This window comes from Schistocerca nitens, chromosome 12, assembly GCF_023898315.1.
Source record: "Schistocerca nitens isolate TAMUIC-IGC-003100 chromosome 12, iqSchNite1.1, whole genome shotgun sequence".
Lineage (NCBI taxonomy): Eukaryota > Metazoa > Arthropoda > Insecta > Orthoptera > Acrididae > Schistocerca > Schistocerca nitens.
Window position 1 is genome coordinate 132,481,116 of NC_064625.1, and position 25,012 is coordinate 132,506,127.

General features: G+C 43.8%; 1 protein-coding gene across 1 annotated transcript in view; it reads left to right on the forward strand.

Annotated features, from left to right (window-relative positions):
* Positions 1-24,425, forward strand: part of LOC126215295 (uncharacterized) — a 79,547-nt gene extending 55,122 nt beyond the window's left edge. The window contains exons 4-6 of the mRNA XM_049941981.1: positions 9,287-9,430; positions 20,051-20,220; positions 23,778-24,425. Of these exons, the coding sequence (XP_049797938.1) occupies positions 9,287-9,430; positions 20,051-20,220; positions 23,778-23,862 (399 nt within the window). The 3' untranslated portion in view covers positions 23,863-24,425. The remainder of the gene's footprint in view (positions 1-9,286; positions 9,431-20,050; positions 20,221-23,777) is intronic.
* The last annotated feature ends 587 nt before the right edge of the window (positions 24,426-25,012 follow it).

A 25,012-nucleotide genomic window follows, 5' to 3' on the forward strand; every position in this document is an offset into this window, starting at 1 on the left:
GGCTGTGTCACTCGCCACGAAGCAATTGTTAATGGTCATGGCTGGTCAGACGCTGCACGAAGTACGATTACATATTTTGGCGTTAACTCGTGGCCCATTAAATAAACCCCTTGGTATGACCACGTGCGACATACTTTGTCGGGGTAAGATGTAATAAGGACATACAGCTGGATGTAGTTGCAGTGGCTGTGACAAGAGGACCATCACCATTACTACCACAACAACAACAGCAACATTCATTAAAAATCATTACACCTACATGGGAACTCTGCAAATCATATTAAAGTTCCTGGCAGAGTGTTCATCGACCCATCTTAACAATTCTCTATTATTCCAATCTCGTATGGCTCGTGGAAAAAACAAACACCTATATCTTTCCGTACGATCTCTAATTTCCCTTATTTTATCATGGTGATTGTTTCTCCCTATGTACACTACTGGCAATTAAAATTGCTACAACAAGAAGAAATGCAGATGATAAAGGGGTATCCATTGGAAAAATATACTATACCAGAACTGACATGTGATTACATTTTCACGCAATTTGGGTGCATAGATCCTGAGAAATCAGTAACCAGAACAACCACCTCTGCCAGTAATAACGGCCTTGATACGCCTGGGCATTGAGTCAAACAGAGCTTGCATGGCGTGTACAGGTACAGCTGCCCATGCAGTTTCAACACGAGCCAGAGTTCATCAAGAGTAGTGACTGGAGTATTGTGACGAGCCAGTTGCTCGGCCACCATTGACCAGACGTCTTCAGTTGGTGAGAGATCTGGAGAATGTGCTGGCCAGGGCAGCAATCGAACATTTTCTGTATCCAGAAAGGCCCGTACAGGACCTGCAACATGCGGTCGTGCATTATCCTGCTGAAATGTAGGGTTTCGCAGGGATCGAATGAAGGGTAGAGTCATGGATCGTAACACATCTGAAACGTACCGTTCACCGTTCAAAATGCCGTCAATGCGAACAAGAGGTGAACGAGACGTGTAACCAGTGGCTCCCCATACCATCACGCTGGGTGATACGCCAGTATGGCGATGACGAATACACGTTTCCAATGTGCGTTCACCGCGATATCACCAAACACGGATGCGACCATCGTCATGCTGTAAACAGAACCTATATTCATCGGAATAAATGACGTTTTGCCATTCTTGCACCCAGGTTGGTCGTTGAGTACATCGCAGGCGCTCCTGTCTCTGATGCATCGTCAAGGGTAACTGCAGCCATGGTCTCCGAGCTGATAGTCCATTCTGCTGCAAACGACGTCGAAATGTTCGTGCAGATGGTTGTTGTCTTGCAAACGTCCCCACCCGTTGACTCAGGGATCGAGACGTGGCTGCACGATCCGTTACAACCATGCGGATAAGATGCCTGTCATCTGGACTGCTAGTGATACGAGGCCGTTGGGATACAGCACGGCGTTCCATATTACCCTCCTGAACCCACCAATTCCATATTCTGCTAACAGTCATTGGATCTCGACCAACGCGAGCAGCAATGTCGCGATACTACAAACCGCAATCGCGATATGCTACAATTCGACCTTTATCAAAGTCGGAAACGTGATGGTACGCATATCTCCTCCTTACATGAGGCATCACAACATCGTTTCACCAGGCAACGCCGGTCAACTGCTGTTTGTGTATGAGAAATCGGTTGGAAACTTTCCTCATGTCAGCACGTTGTAGGTGTCGCCACCGGCGCCAACCTTGTGTGAATGCTCTGAAAAGTTAATCACTTGCATATAATAGCATTTTCTTCCTGTCGGTTAAATTTCGCGTCTGTAGCACATCATCTTCGTGGTGTAGCAATTTTAATGGTCAGTAGTGTAGGTAGATGCCAACAAAATACGTATTTTCGCATTCGAAGGAATAAGTTGGTGATTGGAATTTCCTGAGAAGATTCCACCGCAACGAAAAGCACCTTTTTCTTAATGAAATCCCCCATAAATCCTGTACCATTTCAGTGACACTCTCTCCCCTATTACGCGATAATACGAAGCGTGCTGCCCTTCTTTGAACTTTCTCGATGTACTCCGTCAATCCTATCTGATAAACATCCCACACCGCGCAGCAGTATTCTAAAAGAGGAGGGACAAGCGTAGTGTAGGCTGCCTCTTTAACGGATCTGTTACATTTTTTAAGTGTCCTGCCACTGAATCACAGTCTTTGGTTAGCCTACTCCAAAACATTTTCTATGTGTTCCTTCCAATTTAAGTTGTCCGTACTTGTAATTCCTCGGTATTATTTGAATTTACAGCTTTTAGATTTTACTAATTATCGAGTAACCGAAGTTTAACGGATATATTTTAGCATTCATGTGGATGACCTCACACTTTTCGTTACTTAGCGTCATTTGCCAATTTTAGCACCATGCAGATATCCTTCTAAATCGTTTTGGAATTTGTTTCGATCTTTTGATGACTTTACTAATCAATAAACGACAGCGTCATCTGCAAACAACCTAAGACGGCTGCTCAGATTGTTTCCCAAATGGTTTATATAGATAAGGAACAAGTAAAGGCCTATAACACTACCTTGGCGAACGCCAGAAATCACTTGTGATTTACTCGATGTCTCTCCGTCATTTACTACGAACTGTGACCTCTCTGACAGGAAATCACGAATCCAGTCAGATAAGTGAGACGATATTCCATGAGCACGCAATTTCACTCCAAGACGCTTGTGTGGTAAAGGGTCAAAAGTCTTCCGGAAATCCGGAATCAATCTGGAATCCCTTGTCAATAGCACTCAACACTTCGTGCGAGTAAAGAGCTAGTTGTGTTTCACAAAAACCATGTTTTCTAATTTTTGTTGACTGTGTGTCAATAGACTTCGCACGGTTGTGCCACCGCATATATATATATATATATATATATATATATATATATATATATATATATATATATATATATATATAGTTTTTCAAGCCAACGTCCCTATTTCTCAACCCATACTCGCCGCACACGAATGGTTCAAAATGGTTCAAATGGCTCTGAGCACTATGGGACTCAACTGCTGTGGTCATAAGTCCCCTAGAACTTAGAACTACTTAAACCTAACTAACCTAAGGACAGCACACAACACCCAGCCATCACGAGGCAGAGAAAATCCCTGACCCCGCCGGGAATAGAACCCGGGAACCCGAGCGTGGGAAGCGAGAACGCTACCGCACGACCACGAGATGCGGGCGCACACGAATGAATAATGCATAGTTAGAGAGGTTTCTTAACTGACTTCTAACACTACTTACTGGCTTAGCGCTAAAACTTCCTATTTGTGGAGAGTTTTAACATAAAAGGGCGCAACTTAACAAATATATTTTACTAAGCTAACGTATTAATCATGAATACGAAACTCCCTTTTCACAGTATCTTATCACAAATACTATATTATTTGTTTTAAAGTATTTATTAACTAGATAATTTGTATACAGCATAATCACAGATAATAACCGTCAACACTGCGGTCGTCCATTATGTAGTACAAAATAACTTTTCTAAACGACAACATACATATATGAATTGTGTTTCAGTTAATGTTACTGCAGCCTAATGTGCTTACTGTAGATGAAATTTTTATCGATTTAAAGCTGTAGGTGTCCCTACTGACAATCCATGATCTCTGCCCATAGTACAAGTTGGGAAAAACATTCCGACTGCACAAAAAACAAAAAACAAAATTACACGCAGGGAAATGTATATATAGAACGACGTACCATAATTTCTGATTAACATTTCACATCTTTCGATTCATTTTAAAGATGTTTTCTTTTCATTTCGACAACTACTCTTACACTATCGGCTACACTTATTATTTAAAACTGTTAAAGATAGAAAACTTCACACGTTTCCTCTGATTCTTGAGAAATGGCCGTTTCTTGTTAGGCAGCAGTTCAGGAGCAATGTCCTTACACGGCGAGCGTTCAGTAGACTTTCTTGCGATTTTTCCCTTCACAGCGCGCTAAATCTCGAGAATACGACAAACTGCGGCCCCCAGCGATTGTCGAACATCACGAGCCCGTATTAATGCGCGACCGCGCGGTGGACCGAATTTGCGGTGAAATCCAATAATACTCGACCGGAGGAGAATAAAACTAAAGAAAATAGAAGGGGAATAAAAATTTTTAAAAATAATGGAAGGCGTGGAAAGAAGGTCCTCGGGCAGCACTGCTTTGGGACATAACAGGTGCTCGCAGAGCTGCTCGTGATTAATGTTGGCAGCCCTGCTGAGCACTGCCCCGCCTATCGCTCGCATTCATTTGTCACAATACGCCGCCTAGCACGGGATATTGCAAATGCGGAATGCGGTAACTCCGCCGAGCGGTGAAGTAGTTCTCGCTTCCGGGAAAAAAGAAGATAATTAATTGCTCGGCTGTTATCTTCCTCTGGGTTTGTAGCTACGGTGAGACTTTCTCTTTTATCTCGCCGACGCGCGCCGATGCCGAAATGATAACACCGTATGCAGACAACGAATGAATTTCTGGTGCAATTTTTATTTAGAAGAGGCGCTCTGCATTAATAGTGTTTTTTCTTTGTGATTTAATCAGGGAGACAACCAGATGTCAAAGGAATTTCTGCATAATCCGTAGAAGAATTACTCGAAACCGCGGCCAAAATCCTCTCCTTAATAGAAATCAGTGAAACACATGAAGCCAAGGCAGAAACAAAAAGTAAACAGTTACCATTAATCTCTGGACTGTAAATAACAACACAGTCCAACTGCGAAAAACTATTTCAATGACAGTCATTTCCCAAGCATTTATAGCGTAGATGGGATTGTAGGCGCTCTGTGTCAGTGGTATGAAAACATTTGCCGTTTTTTCCTCGTAATTTTATCAGTGACACAACCAGATACAAAGGAATTTCTACATCATCCGTAGTAGAATTCTTCGAAACGACGGGCGAAATTCACTTCTTAACAGAATTTAGTGAAACACATCAAAACAAGACGGAAACAAATAGTAAACAGTTACTCTTAATTATTTGTATGGTAAATAACACAGCCCAATGACGAAAAAGTTTTTAATCACAGTCATTTCCCAAGAACTTCCGGTGTATGTGAGAGTGTTTTGAGATTTTTACTTCTATCCAGCTCTCTAACATAAGTTTAATATACAGGGTGATTCAAAAAGAATACCACAACTTTAGGAATTTAAAACTCTGCAACGACAAAAGGCAGAGCTAAGCACTATCTGTCGGCGAATTAAGGGAGCTATAAAGTTTCATTTAGTTGTACATTTGTTCGCTTGAGGCGCTGTTGACTATGCGTCAGCGTCAGTTGATGCTAAGATGGCGACCGCTCAACAGAAAGATTTTTGTGTTATTGAGTACGGCAGAAGTGAATCGACGACAGTTGTTCAGCGTGCATTTCGAACGAAGTATGGTGTTAAACCTCCTGATAGGTGGTGTATTAAACGTTGGTATAAACAGTTTACAGAGGATGGGTGTTTGTGCAAAGGGAAAAGTTCTGGACGGCCGAGAACGAGTGATGAAAATGTAGCACGCATCCAGCAAGCATTTGTTGGCTGTTCCCTCAGCTCGAACAAGAAGCACAACAATTCATATTTCAGCAGGATGGAGCGCCACCACATTGGCACTTATCTGTCCGTAACTACCTGAACGTCAACTACCCAAGGCGATGGATCGGCCGCCAGGCAGCCCGTGACAGAGCACTTCATCACTGGCCTCCAAGAAGCCCTGATCTTACCCCCTGCGATTTTTTCTTATGGGGGTATGTTAAGGATATGGTGTTTCGGCCACCTCTCCCAGCCACCATTGATGATTTGAAACGAGAAATAACAGCAGCTATCCAAACTGTTACGCCTGATATGCTACAGAGAGTGTGGAACGAGTTGGAGTATCGGGTTGATATTGCTCGAGTGTCTGGAGGGGGCCATATTGAACATCTCTGAACTTGTTTTTGAGTGAAAAAAAACCTTTTTAAATACTCTTTGTAATGATGTATAACAGAAGGTTATATTATGTTTCTTTCATTAAATACACATTTTTAAAGTTGTGGTATTCTTTTTGAATCACCCTGTATTTTCTTATTCCCTTTCTGAATAATGGGTTTCGCTTTGTATGTGCGTCAGTCATTTTCTGAAATTACAAGAACTAATCCGGAAAATTAAGGGATTTTTTTCCAAGGTGGGGCATAGTTATGTACCGAGGAGAAATATTCTGTTGAGTGTTAAAAGCGTCGTTTAAATTTAGACAACATTGTCTGCGGTCCGTAGCGATCTGGTGCAAAATTTTACTAAAAGAAGAGTCAAGATCGCAATAACATATGTTTAGTATTACAAGTTTCGCTTATGTTAAAGCCATCCTCAGATTTTTTGAGCCCCCTACGGCTGTTGCTGGCAGCTCCTCAGTCCTAAGAATCTGATGATGTCTTTGACATAAGCCGAAACCGCTGATAGGAAACAAATGTTACTGCGACCTCAACTGTTGTTTTAAGGAAAGTTAAAAGCGTAGCTATCAAGAAAATTTTGTCACCACTGTATATAGTCTCCTCTAAGTTAAATTATTACCTTACCACACATCAGTAATCTGTAAGTGCCGGCCGTTGTGGCCGAGCGGTTCTAGGCTCTTCGGTCCGGAACCGCGCGACTGTTACGGTCGCAGGTTCGAATCCTGCCTCGGGCGTGGATGTGTGTGATGCCCTTAGTTCAGTTACTTTTAAGTACTTCTAAGTTCTAGGGGACTGACGACCTCAGATGTTAAGTTCCATAGTGCTCATAGCCTTTTGTGCCAATCAGTAAGTGAAATCAAATTAGGCAGAAGTGTCATTAAAAACCAGTTGTTAAATACATTTCAGAACATAAGCTACTGGAAACTAAAACAAATTTCCATTTTTAGGCACATAAAATTTTTAAGATTTTAACGAAACTCAATTCATTTGCAAATATCGCACATTTCATGGCAAAAGACCGTATTCTGTTTCAAGGTAGAAGATGGTGCACGATCGACAGAATATGGCTTTACCGTCTGCCACGTTATCCAACCAGTTTTAAAAATATATAAAATTTACTTCCCGTGAAGTTGTGTGATTTACAAAATAAAAATACATCCCACACGGATGTAATATCTGACATACCACTAAAATGTGTTGTTGTTGTGGTCTTCAGTCCTGAGACTGGTTTGATGCAGCTCTCCATGCTACTCTACCCTGTGCAAGCTTCTTCATCTCCCAGTACCTACTGCAACCTACATCCTTCTGAATCTGCTTAGCGTACTTATCTCTTGGTCTCCCTCTACAATTTTCACCCTTCACGCTTTCCTCCAGTATTAAATTTGTGATCGCTTGATGCCTCAGAACGTGTTCTACAAACCGATCTCTTCTTCTTGTAAAATTGTGCCACAAATTCCTCTTCTCCCAAATTCTATTCAGTACCTCGTCATTGGTTACGTGATCTACTCATCTAATCCTTAACATTTGTCTGTAGCTCCACATTTCGAAAGCTTCAATTCTCTTCTTGTCTAAACTGTTTATCGTCCATGTTTCACTTCCATACATGGCTACACTTCATACAAATACTTTCGAGAAAGACTTCCTGACCCTTAAATCCGTACTGGATGTTAACAAATTTCTCATCTACAGAAACGCTTTCCTTTCCCTAGCTAGCCTACATTTTATATTCTCTCTCCTTCGAACATCACAGTTATTTTGTTCCCCGAATAGCAAAACATATCTACTACTTTAAGTGTCTCACTTCGTAATCTAATTCCCTCAGCATCATCGGATTTAATTCGACTACATTCCACTATCCTCATTTTGCTTTTGTTGATGTTCATGTTAAAGCCTCCTTTCAAGACACTGTCCGTTCTATTCAACTGCTCTTACAGGTCCTTTGCTAGCTCTTACAGAATTACAATACCATTGGCAAACTGCAAAGTTTTTCTTTCTTCTCCATGGATTTTAATTCCAATTTTTTCTTTTGTTTCCTTTACTGCTTGCTCAATATATAGACTGAATGACATTGGAGATAGGCTACAGCCCTGTCTCACTCCCTTCCCAACCACTGCTTCCCTTTCATGCCCCTCGACTCTTATAACTGCCATCTGGTTTCTGTAAAAATTGTAAATTGCCTTTCGCTCTCTGTATATGGAAAGATATAGACTGTATTTCCTCCCTTGCACCATTTACGAGGAAAGGGAATTAGTAGTGATATATGGTAACCATGTACCATTTGGTGGTTTGCAATGTTCGCATAGATGTAATGTACACTACTGGCCATTAAAATTGTTACACCACGAAGATGAGGTGCTACAGACGCGAAATTTAACCGACAGGAAGAAGAAGCTGTGTATCACTAGCAGTGGAGATGACAGGCATCTTATCCGCATGGCTTTAACGGATCGTGCAGCCACGTCTCGATCCCTGTGTCAACAGATGGGGACGTTTGCAAGACAACAACCATCTGCACAAACAGTTCGACGACGTTTGCAGCAGCACGGACTATCAGCTCGGAGACCGTGGCTGCGGTTACCCTTGACGCTGCATCACAGCAGGAGCGCCTGTGATAGTGTACTCAACGACGAACCTGGGTGCACGAATGGGAGCACGTCATTTTTTCGGATGAATGCAGGTTCTGTTTACAGCATGATGATGGTCGCATCCGTGTTTGGCGTATCACCCGTCATCATGGTATGGGGTATCATTGGTTACACGTCTCGGTCACCTCTTTTCCGCATTCACGGCACTTTGAACAGTGGACGTTACATTTCAGATGTGTTACGACCCGTGGCTCTACCCTTCAATCGATCCCTGCGGAACCCTACGTTTCAGCAGGACCGCATGTTGCAGGTCCTGTACGGGCCTTTCTGGATACAGAAAATGTTAGACTGCTGCCCTGGCCAGCACATTCTCCAGATCTCTCACCAACTGAAAACGTCTGGTCAAAGGTGGACGAGCAACTGCGTCGTCACAATACGCCAGTCAGTACTCTTGATGAACTGTGGTATCGTGTTGAAGCTGCATGGGCAGCTGTGCCTGTACACGCCATCCAAACTCTGTTTGACTCAATGCCCACGCGTATCAAGGCCACTATTACGGTCAGAGGTGGTTGCTCTGGATACTGATTTCTCAGGATCTATGCACCCAAATTGTAGTCACATGTCAGTTCTGGTATAATACATTTGTCCAATGAATACCCGTTTATCATCTGCATTTCTTCTTGGTGTTGCAACTTTAATGATCCGTAGCGTAGGAGCAAGATGCAGTATGTGGAAAGAGGTATCCAGAGTGGCTGGAGTGCGTGTTTTCGTATATGTTTGCAGAGATCTGGACTGTCAACGTGGCACGCCGACGTGAGGCTGGAGCCGAGGGACATGAGGGCCCTGAGGAAAGACAGCGCCGCCTTCGACGCCTGCCAGAGGCACGTGCAGCAGCAGGAGGACGACCAGGAGCTCGGAGACGTCTTGGTGAGTCCACCTCCGACTGGCCTCCCTGGCTTCATTCACTACACACACTACATGCAGGTAGAACAGTTAAGTCGCAGGATAAAATTAAAACCATATGGTCAGTCGTAAAGGAAGTGGCTGGTCTGCAGAGACAGGTCGAGGATATAGAATCAGTGCGTAGTGGGTTCAAATTGCTCTGACCACTATGGGACTTAACTTCTGTGGTCATCAGTCCCCTAGAACTTAGAACTACTTAAACCTAACTAACCTAAGGACATCACACACATCCATGCCCGAGGCAGGATTCGAACCTGCGACCGTAGCAGTCGCGCGGTTCCGGACTGAAGCGCCCTAACCGCGAGACCACCGCGGCCGGCAGTGCGTAGTGGGGATGTCCGTGTTACTGATAAGTCCCATATATGTACAGTATTTAATAATCACTTTCTGAATATAGCAGGTGAACTAAATAGAAACCTAGTCCCAACAGGGAATCAAATAGCGCTCTTAGAAAAAAGTGTTCCGAGACACCTGAAATGCTCCTCCCTGTTGCTGACAAGAGGGAGATTGAGTTAATAATTAAATCACTAAAGACCAAGAACTGTCATGGATATGACGGGATATCTAGCAGAATACTGAAGTATTGCTCTATGTATGTTAGCCCAGTGCTTAGCCATATCTGTAACTTTTCCTTTAGGAGTGGTCGGTTTCCTGGCCGATTAAAGTACTCGGTTGTGAAGCCACTTTATAAAAAGGGAGACATTGATAATGTTGACAACTTTAGACCTATTTCTATGCCATCAGTGTTTGCTAAAGTTATCGAGAAGGTTGTATGTACAAGGTTACTGGAGCATTTAAATTCACATAATTTGCTGTCAAATGTTCAGTTTGGTTTTAGAAATGGTTTAACAACTGAAAATGCTATACTCTCTTTTCTCTGTGAGGTTTTGGACGGATTGAATAAAAGGTTGCGAACGCCAGGTGTTTTCTTTGATTTAACGAAGGCTTTTGACTGTGTTGACCACAAAATATTACTGCAGAAGTTGGACCATTATGGAGTAAGGGGAGTAGCTTACAATTGGTTCGCCTCTTACTTTTAGAACAGAAAGCAGAAGGTAATTCTCCGCAATATTGAGAGTGGTAGTGATGTTCAGTCCCAATGGGGCACTGTTGAGTAGGGAGTTCCCCAAGGGTCGGTGCTGGGGCCACTGCTGTTTCTTATTTATATAAATGGTATGCCTTCTAGTATTACACGTGATTCAAAAATATTTCTGTTTGCTGATGACACCAGCTTGATAGTGAAGGATCTTGTGTGTAATACTGAAACAGTATCAAATAATGTAGTTCATGAAATAAGTTCGTGCCTTGTGGAAAATAATTTGATGCTAAATCACAGTAAGACTCAGTTTTTACAGTTTCTAACTCACACTTCAACATAAACCGATATTTTGATCAGACAGAATGGGCATATTATAAGCGAGATGGAACAGTTCAAGTTCCTAGGCGTTCGGATAGATAGTAAGCTGTTGTGGAAAGCCCATGTCCAGGATCTTGTTCAGAAACTAAATGCTGCATTATTTACCATTAGAACAGTATCTGAAATAAGTGACACTTCAACACGAAAAGTAGTCTACTTCGCATATTTTCATACACTTATGTCGTATGGTATTATTTTTTGGGGTAATTCTTCTGATTCAAAAAGGGTATTTTTGGCTCAAAAACGGGCTGTTCGAGCTATATGTGGTGTAAGTTCGAGAGCCTCTTGTCGACCCCTATTCAATAGTCTGTGAATTCCGACATTGCCTTCGCAGTATATGTTTTCTTTAATGTCGTTTGTTGTTAGCAATATTAGCCTATTCCAAGAGTTAGCAGCTTTCACTCAGTTAATACTAGGCAGAAATCCAATCTGCATGTGGAATGCACTTCCTTGACTCTTGTGCAGAAAGGAGTGCAGTATTCTGCTGCATCCATTTTCAATAAGCTACCACAAAAACTCAAAAATCTTAGCAGTAGCCCAAACTCTTTTAAGTCCAAACTGAAGAGTTTCCTCATGGCTCACTCCTTCTACTCTTTCACAGAGCTCCTGGAAGAGCTGAAAAATTAGGCAAATTCCAGTGTTACATTGTTGATTTTCTTTATTTAAACTTACGACTTGTCACCTGAATGTTTTTTTTATATATTTCATTTTATCTGTTTCTAATATCATGTTATAATTTCATGTATTGACTCGTTCCATGACCATGGAGACTTTTCCTTAATTTGGTCCCACGGAGCAATAAATAAATAAAATAAAAATAAAATTAAAAAAAAAACATACGGGGTGGGCAAAATAAAAGTGGCCCAGAAGATATTTCATGCACCTTAAGGTATGCAACCCAACTTACATTTTCCGCAACTGGGGTTGTGTATCTCAAGGTGCATCAAATATTTCATGGACCTGTTCTATTTTGGCTGTCATGTACAAGGGCTGGATATGGAAACACAGTTATAATTCATCCAGACTTTACTTAAAGACCTTCTTCATATTACACGCACTCAGGATAATTATACCATATCTTGATCACCTTCCCTCAACCATATGGGATCATCAGCATCTCTGTCGATGTCTCGCAAAGGCGATCCTAAGCACGAGTGATGTCTTCCACTGTGTTGTAATGGATGCCATGAAGAGCTTCCAACATTTTGGCAAAGAGGTCATAATCACATGGACTCATATTGTACAACCTCACATACGCAGGACTTCCCGAGCACAGAGTGGTGTCGTGCTTTGTCATGGAAGACAATGGGATACAGTCCACCGGTGATCCACACACAGCAGGAAGGCAAGCAGGTCAATTCTCGTTTCGGCCCCCGGGACAGCCCAAATGGGGCCAATCACTAATGACATCCCCACCATCACATGGTTCAAATGGCTCTGAGCACTATGGGACTTAACATCTGAGGTCATCAGTCCCCTAGAACTTAGAACTACTGAAACCTAACTAACCTAAGGACATCACACACATGCCCGAGGCAGGATTCGAACCTGCGAATGTAGTGGTCACGCGGTTCCGGACTGTAGCGCCTAGAACCGCTCGGCCGCCCTGCCCGTCTCCCCACCATCCCAAAACATTTTCACGCATCTCACCACCGCACGGTATGTCAATGCTGCAGTACTACAAGCTTCACGCAGTCCCTGAAAACACCGTTGCCACTCCAACCACGTGCCACTTCAATCCTGTTCCATTCATGTTGTTCACGTTTCCTAAAGATACTGTATGGGTGCTAAAACTACCCCCCTCCCCCCCACCCCCACCCCCACACACACACTTTTAGACAGTACACACAGCAACTGACTCAAACACAGAAATGGTTCAAATGGCTCTGAGCACTATGGGACTTAACATCTGGTGTCATAAGTCCCCTAGAACTTAGAACTACTTAAACCTATCTAACGTAAGGACATCACACACGTCCATGCCCGAGGCAGGATTCGACCCTGCGACCGTAGCGCTTGCGCAGTTCCAGACTGAAGCGCCTAGAACCGCACGGCCACAACGGCCGGCGACTCAAACAAAGCCATGACTGGTCAGTGCACTTGATAGTTGAACCACACTGCCCGCCGGCAGCGCCCTCGCTGGTGGGATAGCGGAACTCAGTCGCCCTCTGCTTTGCTGTTTGCCACGGCCGTCGACGCACTCTGTCGTCCTCGATTTGAGCAAATCGTGGAGGTGATGGGATTCCGTGCACTGACCAGCTGGTAGCCGCTGTCACGGTTTAACAGATTTTCCGTCAGTCGTATTTCTACAGATTCTTTAATAATGGAGTCCCAGAAAGACGTTGCTGTGGACAAGATCATTTTTTTCTCATACTCCATTGAATGTCCAGTAGAAATACAATGTTCAGCAATAGCGGACTTGCTTGGCTGCAAAAGGCGGGTGTAACGTTGATGTTCAGTGCAGCGTTCTTTCACGTTGGCACGGTATCTTGTAAATTCCGGCCTTTCGTAGTAACAGACTGTCCTTAAATGATCCCACAGGGTCGCAATCTTCGATGGTGGTCGGAAAACCACTTTTACCTGAAATTTTCGGAGGATTCTTGCTATTTTAAACGAAGTGTTGCCAACGAAAGGAAGAAAAGCTAAAGGTTGTTCCGGCATGTTCTCCTCTTTATTCACTTCCTGCTTCTTAGTTTTAACTGTTAGTGCCCTGCTAATCTGCCGGATTGAATACCCATTTTCGCTGAATACTGTCTTTAGATGGGCGAGTTCTTGAGGTAAGCTATGTAGATCTGAGACAGTATGAGCTCTATGAACAAGGTGCGACGGCTCACCTGAAGATGACTGGCAGGTGCCCAGTTGAAATATCGTGCGAAGTATTGAACGACGACCGGCTGCAAGCCCGAAATTTGTTTGAACAGTCAATTCGCCGGGAAAATTTTAAAATTCACAACAGCCATCACTGGTCAGTGCAGTCCTCTAGTTGTCCTGCCGCTTTCAGTTACTGATGGTGTGGATGCCATTTGGAACATGTCCTTCATGTTGAGATAGTGTCATGTCCATTATAATTATCCGGGCTGTTATGCCGTGGTCGGTTGATGAATTCTGTGTCGATTCCCAGCGTTTCGTCTTCGAACCACGACCCACAACAGAAGCGGGGTGTTATCACGACGTTAGCGGACAGAGCTAGAAATATTTGTGAACCCGAGTTGCTCGACGCTGAGATGGAACATCTCCACAATGCACTAATGAAGAACGGATATTCGTCCGCCGAAGAAACACGTGCGTTGAGGCAGCCACGCAGAAATCATACTGACGTACAGGCTACTGCAAAATCTAAGATTTTCCTGCCGTTTGTTAAAAATGTAACGGAAAGAATTGGGAGGATCTTGACGAAGCGGAATATTACCGTAATTTACAAGCCCACCCGGAAGGTACAGGAATACCTTAAGCCTGCCAAGGACGCTCGCAAACCATTGGAAAAAGCTGGACTGTATAGGATCCCATGCAGCTGTGGTGATGTTTATGTGGGTACCACTAAAAGAAGTGTTTCTAAACGTTTGGAAGAGCGCAAGGGAAATTGTAGAAGAGCAGGAACGGAACGATCAGCTGTTGCGGAGCATGCTTTCCAGCCAGCGAACCACAATATTCGTTTCGAGGAGACGCAAGTGTGGTGTCACCGTCAGACACCACACTTGCTAGGTGGTAGCTTAAATCGGCCGCGGTCCTCTAGTACATGTCGGACCCGCGTGTCGCCACTGTGTTATCGCAGACCGAGCGCCACCACATGGCAGGTCTCGAGAGACTGACTAGAACTCGGCCCCAGTAGTACGGACGACCTAGCAAGGCGCAGTTATCCATATCTGGAGAGAGTCTCACTTGTGTTCACCATAGAGATGTACAAGAAGAAATTAAAGATAAGTATATGAGAAGCTCCGTTCTTTTCTTTATAGCTTTTACCACATATCCTGTTTCAGATTTAACGCAAGACGGCGTGAGTTGACGCGTGCCCTATCGGCTACTTCATTGTGGACTGGCTGCTCTTGTCAGTCCACAACAGCAAGTACTAGCGGCCACAAGCGGATATTACGAAAGGCTCTACAGGGAGCCAATCGAAATCGCTTAACACCCAAATATTTTCAACCGAAAGGAGGAGGGCGTGAAATGAAACGGTATATGGATGCCGGTGTTGAAGAAGATGTGTACCACCCGTCCACTACTGGGTGATGGCAACGGCGATCGACCGCGACGGACAGCGGCCAATTGCACTGACGTTTTCAAAACACGTGACGTCACGCCGCGGCGCGGAAGCGCCCGGACAAGGAATTTAGCGGTAGTCAGTAGCGAGCCAGTGGGTATGTTGGACCTTCCATCGAGCTACAGGCCACAATGGCAGTTTCGCCCTTAGGGACATTAACAAGAGTTGTACTGCAAAAGTCTGTGCTTTACCATACGTCAGACACTTAAGGCTCTAATGATATATAGGGTGATCCGCTGATAGTGACTGGGCGAAATATCTCACGAAAGAAGCATCAAACGAAAAAACTACAAACAACGAAACTCGTCTAGCTTTAAGGGGGAAACCAGATGGAGCTATGGTTGGCCCGCTAGATGGCGCTGCCATAGGTCAAACGGATGTCAACTGCGTTTATTTTTAAATAGGACCCCCATTTCTATCACATATTCGTGTAGTACGTAAAGAAATATGAATGTTTTAGTAGGACCACTTTTTTCGCTTTGTGATAGATGGCACTGTAAAAGTCACAAACATATAAGTATGCGGTATCACGTAACATTCCTCCAGTGCGGACGGTATTTGCTTCGTGATACATTACCCGTGTTAAAATGGACCGTTTAACATTTGCGGAAAAGGTCGATATCGTGTTGATGTATGGCTATTGTGATCAAAATGCACAACGGGCGTGTGCTATGTATGCTGCTCGGTATCTTGGACGACATCATCCAAGTGTCCGGACCGTTCGCCGGATAGTTACGTTATTTAAGGAAACAGGAAGTGTTCAGCCACATGTGAAACGTCAACCACGACCTACAACAAATGACGATGCCCAAGTAGGTGTTTTAGCTGCTGCCGTGGCTAATCCGCACATCAGTAGCAGACAAATTGCGCGAGAATCGGGAATCTGAAAAACGTCGGTGTTGACAATGCTCCATCAACATCGATTGCACCCGTGCCATATTTCTATGCACCAGGAATTGCATGGCGACGACTTTGACCGTCGTGTACAGTTCTGCCACTGGGCACATGAGAAATTACGGGACGATGGCACATTGCACGCGTTCTATTTAGCGACGGAGCGTCATTGATCAACAGCGGTAACGTAAACCGGCGTAATATGCACTATTGGGCAACGGAAAATCCATGACGGCTGCAACAAGTATAACATCAGCGGCCTTGGCGGGTTAATGTATGGTGCGGCATTACGGGAGGACGGATAATTGGCCCCCATTTTATCGATGGCAATCTAAATGTATGCTGATTTCTTACGTAATGTTCTACCGATGATACTACAAGATGTTTCACTGCATGACAGAATGGTGATGTACTTCCAACATGATGGATGTCCAGCACATAGCTCGCGTGCGGCTGAAGCGGTATTGAATAGCATATTTCGTGACAGGTGGATTGGTCGTCGAAATCCCATACCATGGCCCGCACGTTCACCGGATCTGACGTCCCCGGATTTATTTCTGTGGCGAAAGTTGAAGGATATTTGCCATCGTGATCCACCGACAACGCCTGACAACATGTGTCACCGCACTGTCAATGCATGTGCGAACATTGCGGAAGGCGAACTACTCGCTGTTGAGAGGAATGTCGTTACACGTATTGCCAAATGCATTGAGGTTGACGGACATAATTTTGAGCATTTATTGCATTAATGTGGTATTTGCAGGTAATCACGCTGTAACAGCATACGTTCTCAGAAATGATAAGTTCACAAAGGTACATGTATCACATTGGAACAAAAGAAACAAAATGTTCAAACGTACCTACGTTCTGTATTTTAATTTAAAAAACCTACCTGTTACCAACTGTTCGTCTAAAATTGTGAGGCTTACGTTTGTGACTATTGCAGCGCCATCTATCAAAAAGCGAAAAATGTGGTCCAAGTAAAACATTCATATTTCTTTACGTACTGCAGGAATATGTAATAAAAATGGGGGTTCCTATTTAAAGAAACGCAGTTGATATCCGTTTGACCTTTGGCAGCGCCACCTAGCGGACCAACCTTAGCGCCATCTGGTTTCCCCCTTCAAGCTAGAGAAGTTTCGATCTTTGTAGTTTTTTTGTTTGACGCTTATTTCGTGAAATATTTGGTGAGGTGTTGACATAAGTGCCAACACCGTGTTTCTTGAGGAGGCCGAAATGCACGCTGTTAAAGCTCACGCAAACGGTCGTGAGGTCTGGAGCAGGTCAGAGAAATAAGACTAGCAAACAGGAGGTAACTGGTAGAATACTTAACTTTATTCCGTAATTGGAGAACATAGGTCCGACGGTATAGGCTTTATAAGAGAACCAGCAAAAGATAAATGCCGCCTTGCTAGGTCGTAGCAATTGACGTAGCTGAAGGCTATGCTAACTATCGTCTCTGCAAATGAGAGCGTATTTTGTCAGTGAACCATCGCTAGTAAAGTCGGCTGTACAACTGGGCGAGTGCTAGGAAGTCTCTCTAGACCTGCCGTGTGGCGGCGCTCGGTCTGCAATCACTGATAGTGGCGACACGCGGGTCCGACGTATACTAGCGGACCTCGGCCGATTTAAAAGCTACCACCTAGCAAGTGTGGTGTCTGGCGGTGACACCACATTTGGCCCGGTCATGATCAACTGACATATCTGAGATTTTTAACGATCTTACTGTCTTTAACGTAAACCCCAACAAATCAGTGCTCTTGTATGCTGTTTACAACTGAGACAGCGGGCATTTCGGGAGTGAGCACTGTTGGAAGACTCCTGCAGATGTGTAATTCACAGATAAAAGACGCCGCTCAAAAACCGTTGCCCGACGAATCGTTAAATGTTTTACGTAGTATCTTCCTAATTTTCTGACAGTAAAGTAGCAAGGACTCTTTGAAAAAATCGAGAACCTTCTCAGATACGACACTGCTTGAATACCGATATGCTCCTCCTCAAATAATCAGTACTGATGCCTCTCGAACTCCCATGGGAATCATATTGCTATCCACCCGACCTCACACGAAGGAGGGTGTCCCGATATCGTTTTCCTTCCTGCCGGACTGGCTGTATTGCCTTGCTCGCACCAACTCTGCGATGTTTGTACACTTTCTGCTTTAATATATTTTCATGTTCATGTCGCCACTCTGCGCCAGCTGAAATCGTGTCATGTAGTTCTGTCAAGACGAAACCACCATGCCTTCGTTGTTGTTGTTTGTTGTTGTGGTCTTCAGTCCTGAGACTGGTCTGATGCAGCTCGCCATGCTAGTCTATCCTGTGCAAGCCTCTTCATCTCCCAGTACTTACTGCAACCTACATCCTTCTCAATCTGCTTAGTGTATTCATCTCTTGGTCTCCCTCCACGATTTTTACCCTCCATGCTGCCCTCCAGTACTAAATTGGTGATCCCTTGATGCCTCAGAACATGTCCTACCAACCACAATACCTTCTTCTGGTCAAGTTGTGCCACAAACTCCTCTTCTCCCCAATTCTCTTCAATACCTCCTCATTAGTTATGTGATCTACCCATCTAATCTTCAGCATTCTTCTGTAGCACCACATTTCGGAAGCTTCTATTCTTGTCTAAATTTATCGTCCACGTTTCACTTCCATACATGGCTACACTCCATACAAATACTTTCTGAAACGGCTTCCTGACACTTAAATCTATACTCGATGTTAACAAATTTCTCTTCTTCAGAAACGCTTTCCTTGCCATTCCCAGTCTACATTATATATCCTCTCTACTTCGACCATCATCAGTTATTTTGCTCCCCAAATAGCAAAGCTGATCTACTACTTTAAGTGTCTCACTTCTTAATCTAATTCCCTCAGCATCATCCGACTTAATTCGACTGCATTCCATTATTCTCGTTTTGCTTTTGTTGATGTTCATCTTATACCCCCCTTTCAAGACACGGTCCATTCCGTTCAACTGCTCTTCCAAGTCCTTTGCTGTCTCTGACAGAATTACAGTGTCATCGGCGAACCTTAAAGTTTTTATTTCTTCTCCATGGATTTTAATACCTACTCCGAACTTTTTTTTTTGTTTCCTTTACTGCTTGCTCAATATAAAGCTTGAATAACGTCGGGGATAGGCTACACCCCTGTCTCACTCCCTTCCCAACCACTGCTTCCCTTTCATACCCCTCGACTCTAATAACTGCCATCTGCTTTCTGTGCAAATTGTAAATAGCCTTTTGCTCCCTGTAGTTTACCCCTGTCACCTTCAGAATTTGAAAGAGAGTATTCCAATCAACATTGTCAAAAGCTTTCTCTAAGTCTACAAATGCTAGAAACGTAGGTTTGCCTTTCCTTAATCTTTCTTCTAAGATATGTCGTAGGATCAGTATTGCCTCACGTGTTCCAATATTTCTAATGAATCCTCGAGGTCGACTTCTACCAGTTTTTCCATTCGTCTGTAAAGAATTCGCGTTGGTATTTTGCAGCTGTGACTTATTAAACTGATAGTTCGGTAATTTTCACATCTGTCAACACCTGCTTTCTTTGGGATTGGAATTATTATATTCTTCTTGAAGTCTGAGGGTATTTCGCCTGTCTCATAAATCTTGCTCACCAGATGGTCGAGTTTTGTCAGGACTGGCTCTCCCAAGGTTGTCAGTAGTTCTAATGGAATGTTGTCCAGGGGCCTTCTTTCGACCCAGGTCGACACTAACGTTTCATAAAATAGCCAACAAACAATAACTCAAAGCGAATACGTAGTATGAAAGTTACTTCGGCAAAAGCAGGGGACATAAAAAAATTGTGGGTTCAGCGAACCCCCCCTTAGGCGTCCTAGGGTTAACATGTCAGAGTAGCTGGTAAGTGCAGTTTCTGATTGCTACATCCATCACTGAAAGTATCCTCAAATCTGAAAATTGTGTTTAGCCATACGATTTACTGTCGTGATGAATGCATGATTTAATGGATGAAGCAGTCAGTGGTGTGAACACTCCTTCCTTCCTTTGTCCAGCTGAGCTACATGTTCCTGGGGCGCGTGCTGCGAGTGGCACCTGTTGGCGACATCTTTGGCCAACAGGAGGAGCTGAGGACGAGTATCGAACGCTGGGTCGAAACGCTGCCCCTGCTGGTGGACACCAGTCCCTGGTCAAATGGCCACGCCAGCCGGTTCATACACATAAGGTGAGTCACCTGAAGCTAGAGCTGTAACACCACCATCGACTATCACGAGTGATGTAGGCTGTGGAAGTTTTCCTAGTAGCTTTGGGCAGCTAAGATCATAAATGTGTCACTTGTACATTAGGTGTGTTGCATACCTATTGGGCGTTACCTAATTTCTATCACTTTGTTCACGTATTCGATCACCGTCTTACTACCAGGTGATCAAAAAGTCAGCATAAATTTAAAACTTAATAAACCACGGAATAATGTAGATAGAGAGGTATAAATTGACACATATGCTTGGAATGACATGGGCTTTTTTTAGAACCGAAAAAAAATTCACAGAATGTCCGACAGATGGCGTTGGACAGCAAAATGTCAGTGACTGCACATGACAATCATGTATAAAAGAAGCTGCAATGAGGGAGGGAATATCCCATCCCCCACGTGGATCCTCTATGACCTCATTCCTTTCCCCCATCTGCTCCTATTCCTCGAACATATCCGCATCCTCTACACCTCCCGCCGCCTTGAACCCCCTACCCCCTGGTTGCTCCTCTCCTCTCCCATCCCCACCCCCTGTCATGTGTCCCCCCTACCCTCCATCTCTACACCATCTCCTTTCCCAAGGTGGCTTCCATCAACTCACCCTCCTGGATGATGCCCTCTCTCCCTCCATTTATCCCTCCTGTCAATTCTGATCCTCACTCCCCCTCCTTTCCTCTGTCCTTTTCCCGGGCTCTCTCTCCCCCCCTTCCATCCTCTTTCTTCCCCACCTCCCCTCTTTGTCCTCTTCTCTCCCCCGAGTCCTTTTGCATTTCCCTCCTCTGCCTCTTCTCGTTCCCTCTCGCGTCTGCCCTGCCCCTCCCCCCCTTTATGAGTCCTCTCCCTCCTTGGTTCCCCCCGTTTTCGTTTTTTCCCCTCCTCCCTCCTTGTTTTATTCCCTCCTCCAGGTCCCCCCCCCCCCCCACACACACACATCTGCCTTTGGCTCGGGAGTGTCATATTTGTGCCGCCATTTTCGCGCAGTGTTTTACAGTGAGTGTTTTTACAGTGAGTGTTTTTACAGTGAGTGTTTTTACAGTGAGTGCTCCGTGTTGCGTCTTTTGGGAAGTGTAGTGAACAGCCATCATACTGTCGCTGGGTGTGATTTTTTATCTCTTGCGAACAGAAACCAGACTGTCGCCATATTTTTTAATTGTGTGTCTACTATGTTACTTGTCTGATTCCTGTGTATTTTATCAACATTGCCAACCCCTTTTGCTTTCTGTTTTCACTCTCCGCATTTTTCCGCCATTTTACAATTTAAGTCACCGTTTTATCGCCTGTTTTTCTTGTTTCTTTCTGCTTCCTTTTTTTAAAAAATGTCTGTAGGCTGTAGAGCAGCGTACTAAGCTGCTGCCAGCCCGCCCCCTTCGGGGGGAATTGAAAGTCAATAAAGAAAAAGAAAAAAAAAGGGAGGGAGTAAGATGTGCCAGCAGTCGCAGCATGTTGACATTACCTGAAAAGGCGCTTTTAGTGAAGCTGTATTATCAGAATGGGGAATGTGCTTGTTCAGCTTTACGATCCTATCGCCTTAGGAAGGGGATTCAAACGGGTAAAGGTCCGTTGACAAATGCAGCTGTGGCGAGAATGATGTCGAAGTTCGAAGCCGCGGGTTGTTTAGACGATAGACCCCGTAGTGGCCGACCGAGCACAGGGCGTAATGCTGCTGAGACGGTACAGGAAGAAATGGAGACTTTAGCGGGTTCGTCTATGCACGGGGAAGTCAGCGCTCGTGCAGTCGCACGTCGCACCGCCATTCCATACACTACTGTTTGGTTGGCACTGAGGCGTACCCTCCGATGCTATCCGTACAAAATCCATCGGCATCATGAACCGTTACCTGGCGATATAGTAAAGCGGAGGGCATTTGCTGTGTGGGCGTTTCAAAAGATGGTGGAAAATGACGATTGGTCGAGTCACGTGTTGCGGACCGACGAAGCTTATTTCACTCTCCGAGGGTCTGTCAACGCCCACAACTGCAGAATATGGGCTGCCGAAAATCCTAGAACTGTCGTGGAAACTCCATTGCACGACGAGAAAGTCACGGTATGGGTTGGATTTACAGCTTCTACCGCTATCGGGCCTTTTTTCTTCGAGGAAATGCGTGATTCTGGTTTTGTAACTGCTGTCGTGACGGGTGAGAGGTACGCCGATATGGTACAGAATCGCATCATCCCCAGCCTCGCTGATAAACACCCGCTGGAATGTACTATGTTTATGCAGGATGGCGCTCCACCCCATATTGCTAGACGCGTGAAAGATCTCTTGCGCGCGTCGTTTGGTGATGATCGTGTGCTCAGCCGCCACTTTTGTCATGCTTGGCCTCCCACGTCCCCAGACCTCAGTCCGTGCGATTATTGGCTTTGGGGTTACCTGGAGTCGCAAGTGTATCGTGATCGACCGACATCTCTAGGGATGCTGAAAGACAACACCCGACGCCCATGCCTCACCATAGTTCCGGACATGCTTTACAGTGCTGTTCACAATATTATTCCTCGACTACAACAATTGTTGAGGAATGATGGTGGATATATTGAGCATTTCCTGTAAATAACATCATCTTTGCTTTGTCTTGCTTTGTTATGCTAATTATTGCTATTCTGATCAGATGAAGCGTCATCTGTCGGACATTTTTTGAACTTTTGTTGTTGTTGTTGTAATTAAACCTCATGTCATTCCAAGCATGTGTGTCAATTTGTACCTCTCTATCTACATTATTCCGTGATTTATTCAGTTTTCAAATTTATACTGACTTTTGACTAGAGATGTGCACGAAGCACGATTTATTGCAGAGTGAAAAACAATGCAGCTTAGTGGGCTTGTGGCTTTCACGAATCTGCGGGAATTACACTGCGTGCGTAGGTGGTTCTAAGGAAAAAATCGAAATTAATTGTATTATTCTGCAAAAATAATTTCTAATTTTCACTCTTTTCGTTTTGCGTTTCTTTTGTAAATTTTAGGTATGTGGAACATTTGCTGTAAATCATTGTCAGAAAACTGTATCGTCTTCACAAGCAAGCTTATAAAAAAAGGAACCCTTACTCTTTTAAGATCAGAATTACTTTCGAAAAATATTTCTTCCAGGACATTTACGAATATATCTCCTGGAATTATTGTCCGTTGCTATGAGAGATTTGTTTTAAATATGGCCGCGCGGGATAGCCGCGCGGTCCAGGGCGCTTTGTCACGGTCTGCGCGGCTCCTCCATCGGAGGTTCGAGTCCTCCCTCTGGCATGAGTATGTGTGTTGTTCTTAGCGTAAGTAAATTTAAATTAGATGAAGTAGTGTGTAAGCCTAGGGACCGATGATCTCAGCCGTTTGGTTCCATAGGATCTTACCACAAATTTCCAAATTTTTTAAATGTGATTTTTAAGCGAATTTTTGTGCTATCTGTGTGACGAGACAGAGGTTTCCCATCAGAAAAGCACGGAATATACAGATGTAAAATGTTGTCAGAACAGGTCTCATTTCACACGAATCAAATCCTGTGTGTGGGCTGGCTGTTCAAGCGTTATCTGTTTTGTTGTTCACAGGAACCGACAGCTTACCAGACACATCCCATTGACGGCTTTTGGGGCCAGAAGTGACCACCAGCGCAGACATTTTAGGAGGAGGTGACGAGGCGACACGGGATCACTACTGTGCGGTCACTACCTCAGGAACGAAGAATGTGAACCGCCCCGCTCTGGACAAAATGAGTGCTCGAATGGACACAACTGAGGTGGACCACAACTGCCTCACATCGCTTCAGACTGGACCGCTTCACCTCTCTCCAGGTTCCCGTGGGGACCATGAGACTGAAATCGTGTCTCTTATAGAGACCTCTTACGTCTATGTGGATCATTAATGCACAGAGGTTGGACAAAATAACCGGATCACACACCTAGTCTCTTGCAGGACTGCTTACGAACCGCCCTGGTACAAATGGAAAACAAAAATGATGAAATTAAATTTCTTACAGATGGTCCATAGAAAGAAACCTCTGGGAAGAAATTGTTGTTTACACTAGGTTGTCCACATTGTTTTCAGTTTCCCATAGTGGACACACTTTGATACAACTGCATATTAGACTGACCGCTCCAAAGAAGGCATACAGAGTGGTTGTCATAGATATATTGTTCTATTTATATTTATCATTTGTGTATCTGTCAGATTGTTTGTGTTCTTATATTTAACTATTTATAAACAGTGTTTTCAAATATAATGAATATGTTTGTTTGTGTTGTGATATTTAACTATTTATACACATCCTCTAGAGATATGACAAATAATTGACACATACGTACCATATGTTATGTATAAAATAAATTACTAAAATTACCCACTAAATCACTAAGCCTTTTGTATTTATACACATATTTTTGTTTGCGTTGTTATATTTAACTGTTTATACACATCTTGAGACATGACAATAAATAAATGACACATATGTACCATATATTATGTATAAAATATATTATTAAAATTACCCACTAAATCACTAAGTCATTACTATTTATACACATATTTTTTGTGTTGTTACATTAAACTATTTATACACAGCCTGCTGAGACATGACAATAAATAATTGACACATATGTACCATATCAAGTCAGTAAAATAAATTATTAAACGTACCCAGTAAGTCACTAAGCAAATACTATTTATACACAGCCTCTTTAGATAAGCTACAAAATCATTGATACATATGTTCTGTATGTTATCTGATACATAAATCATCAAACGTACCCATTAAGTCACTAAGCAATTACTTTCTGTGACTAATTTA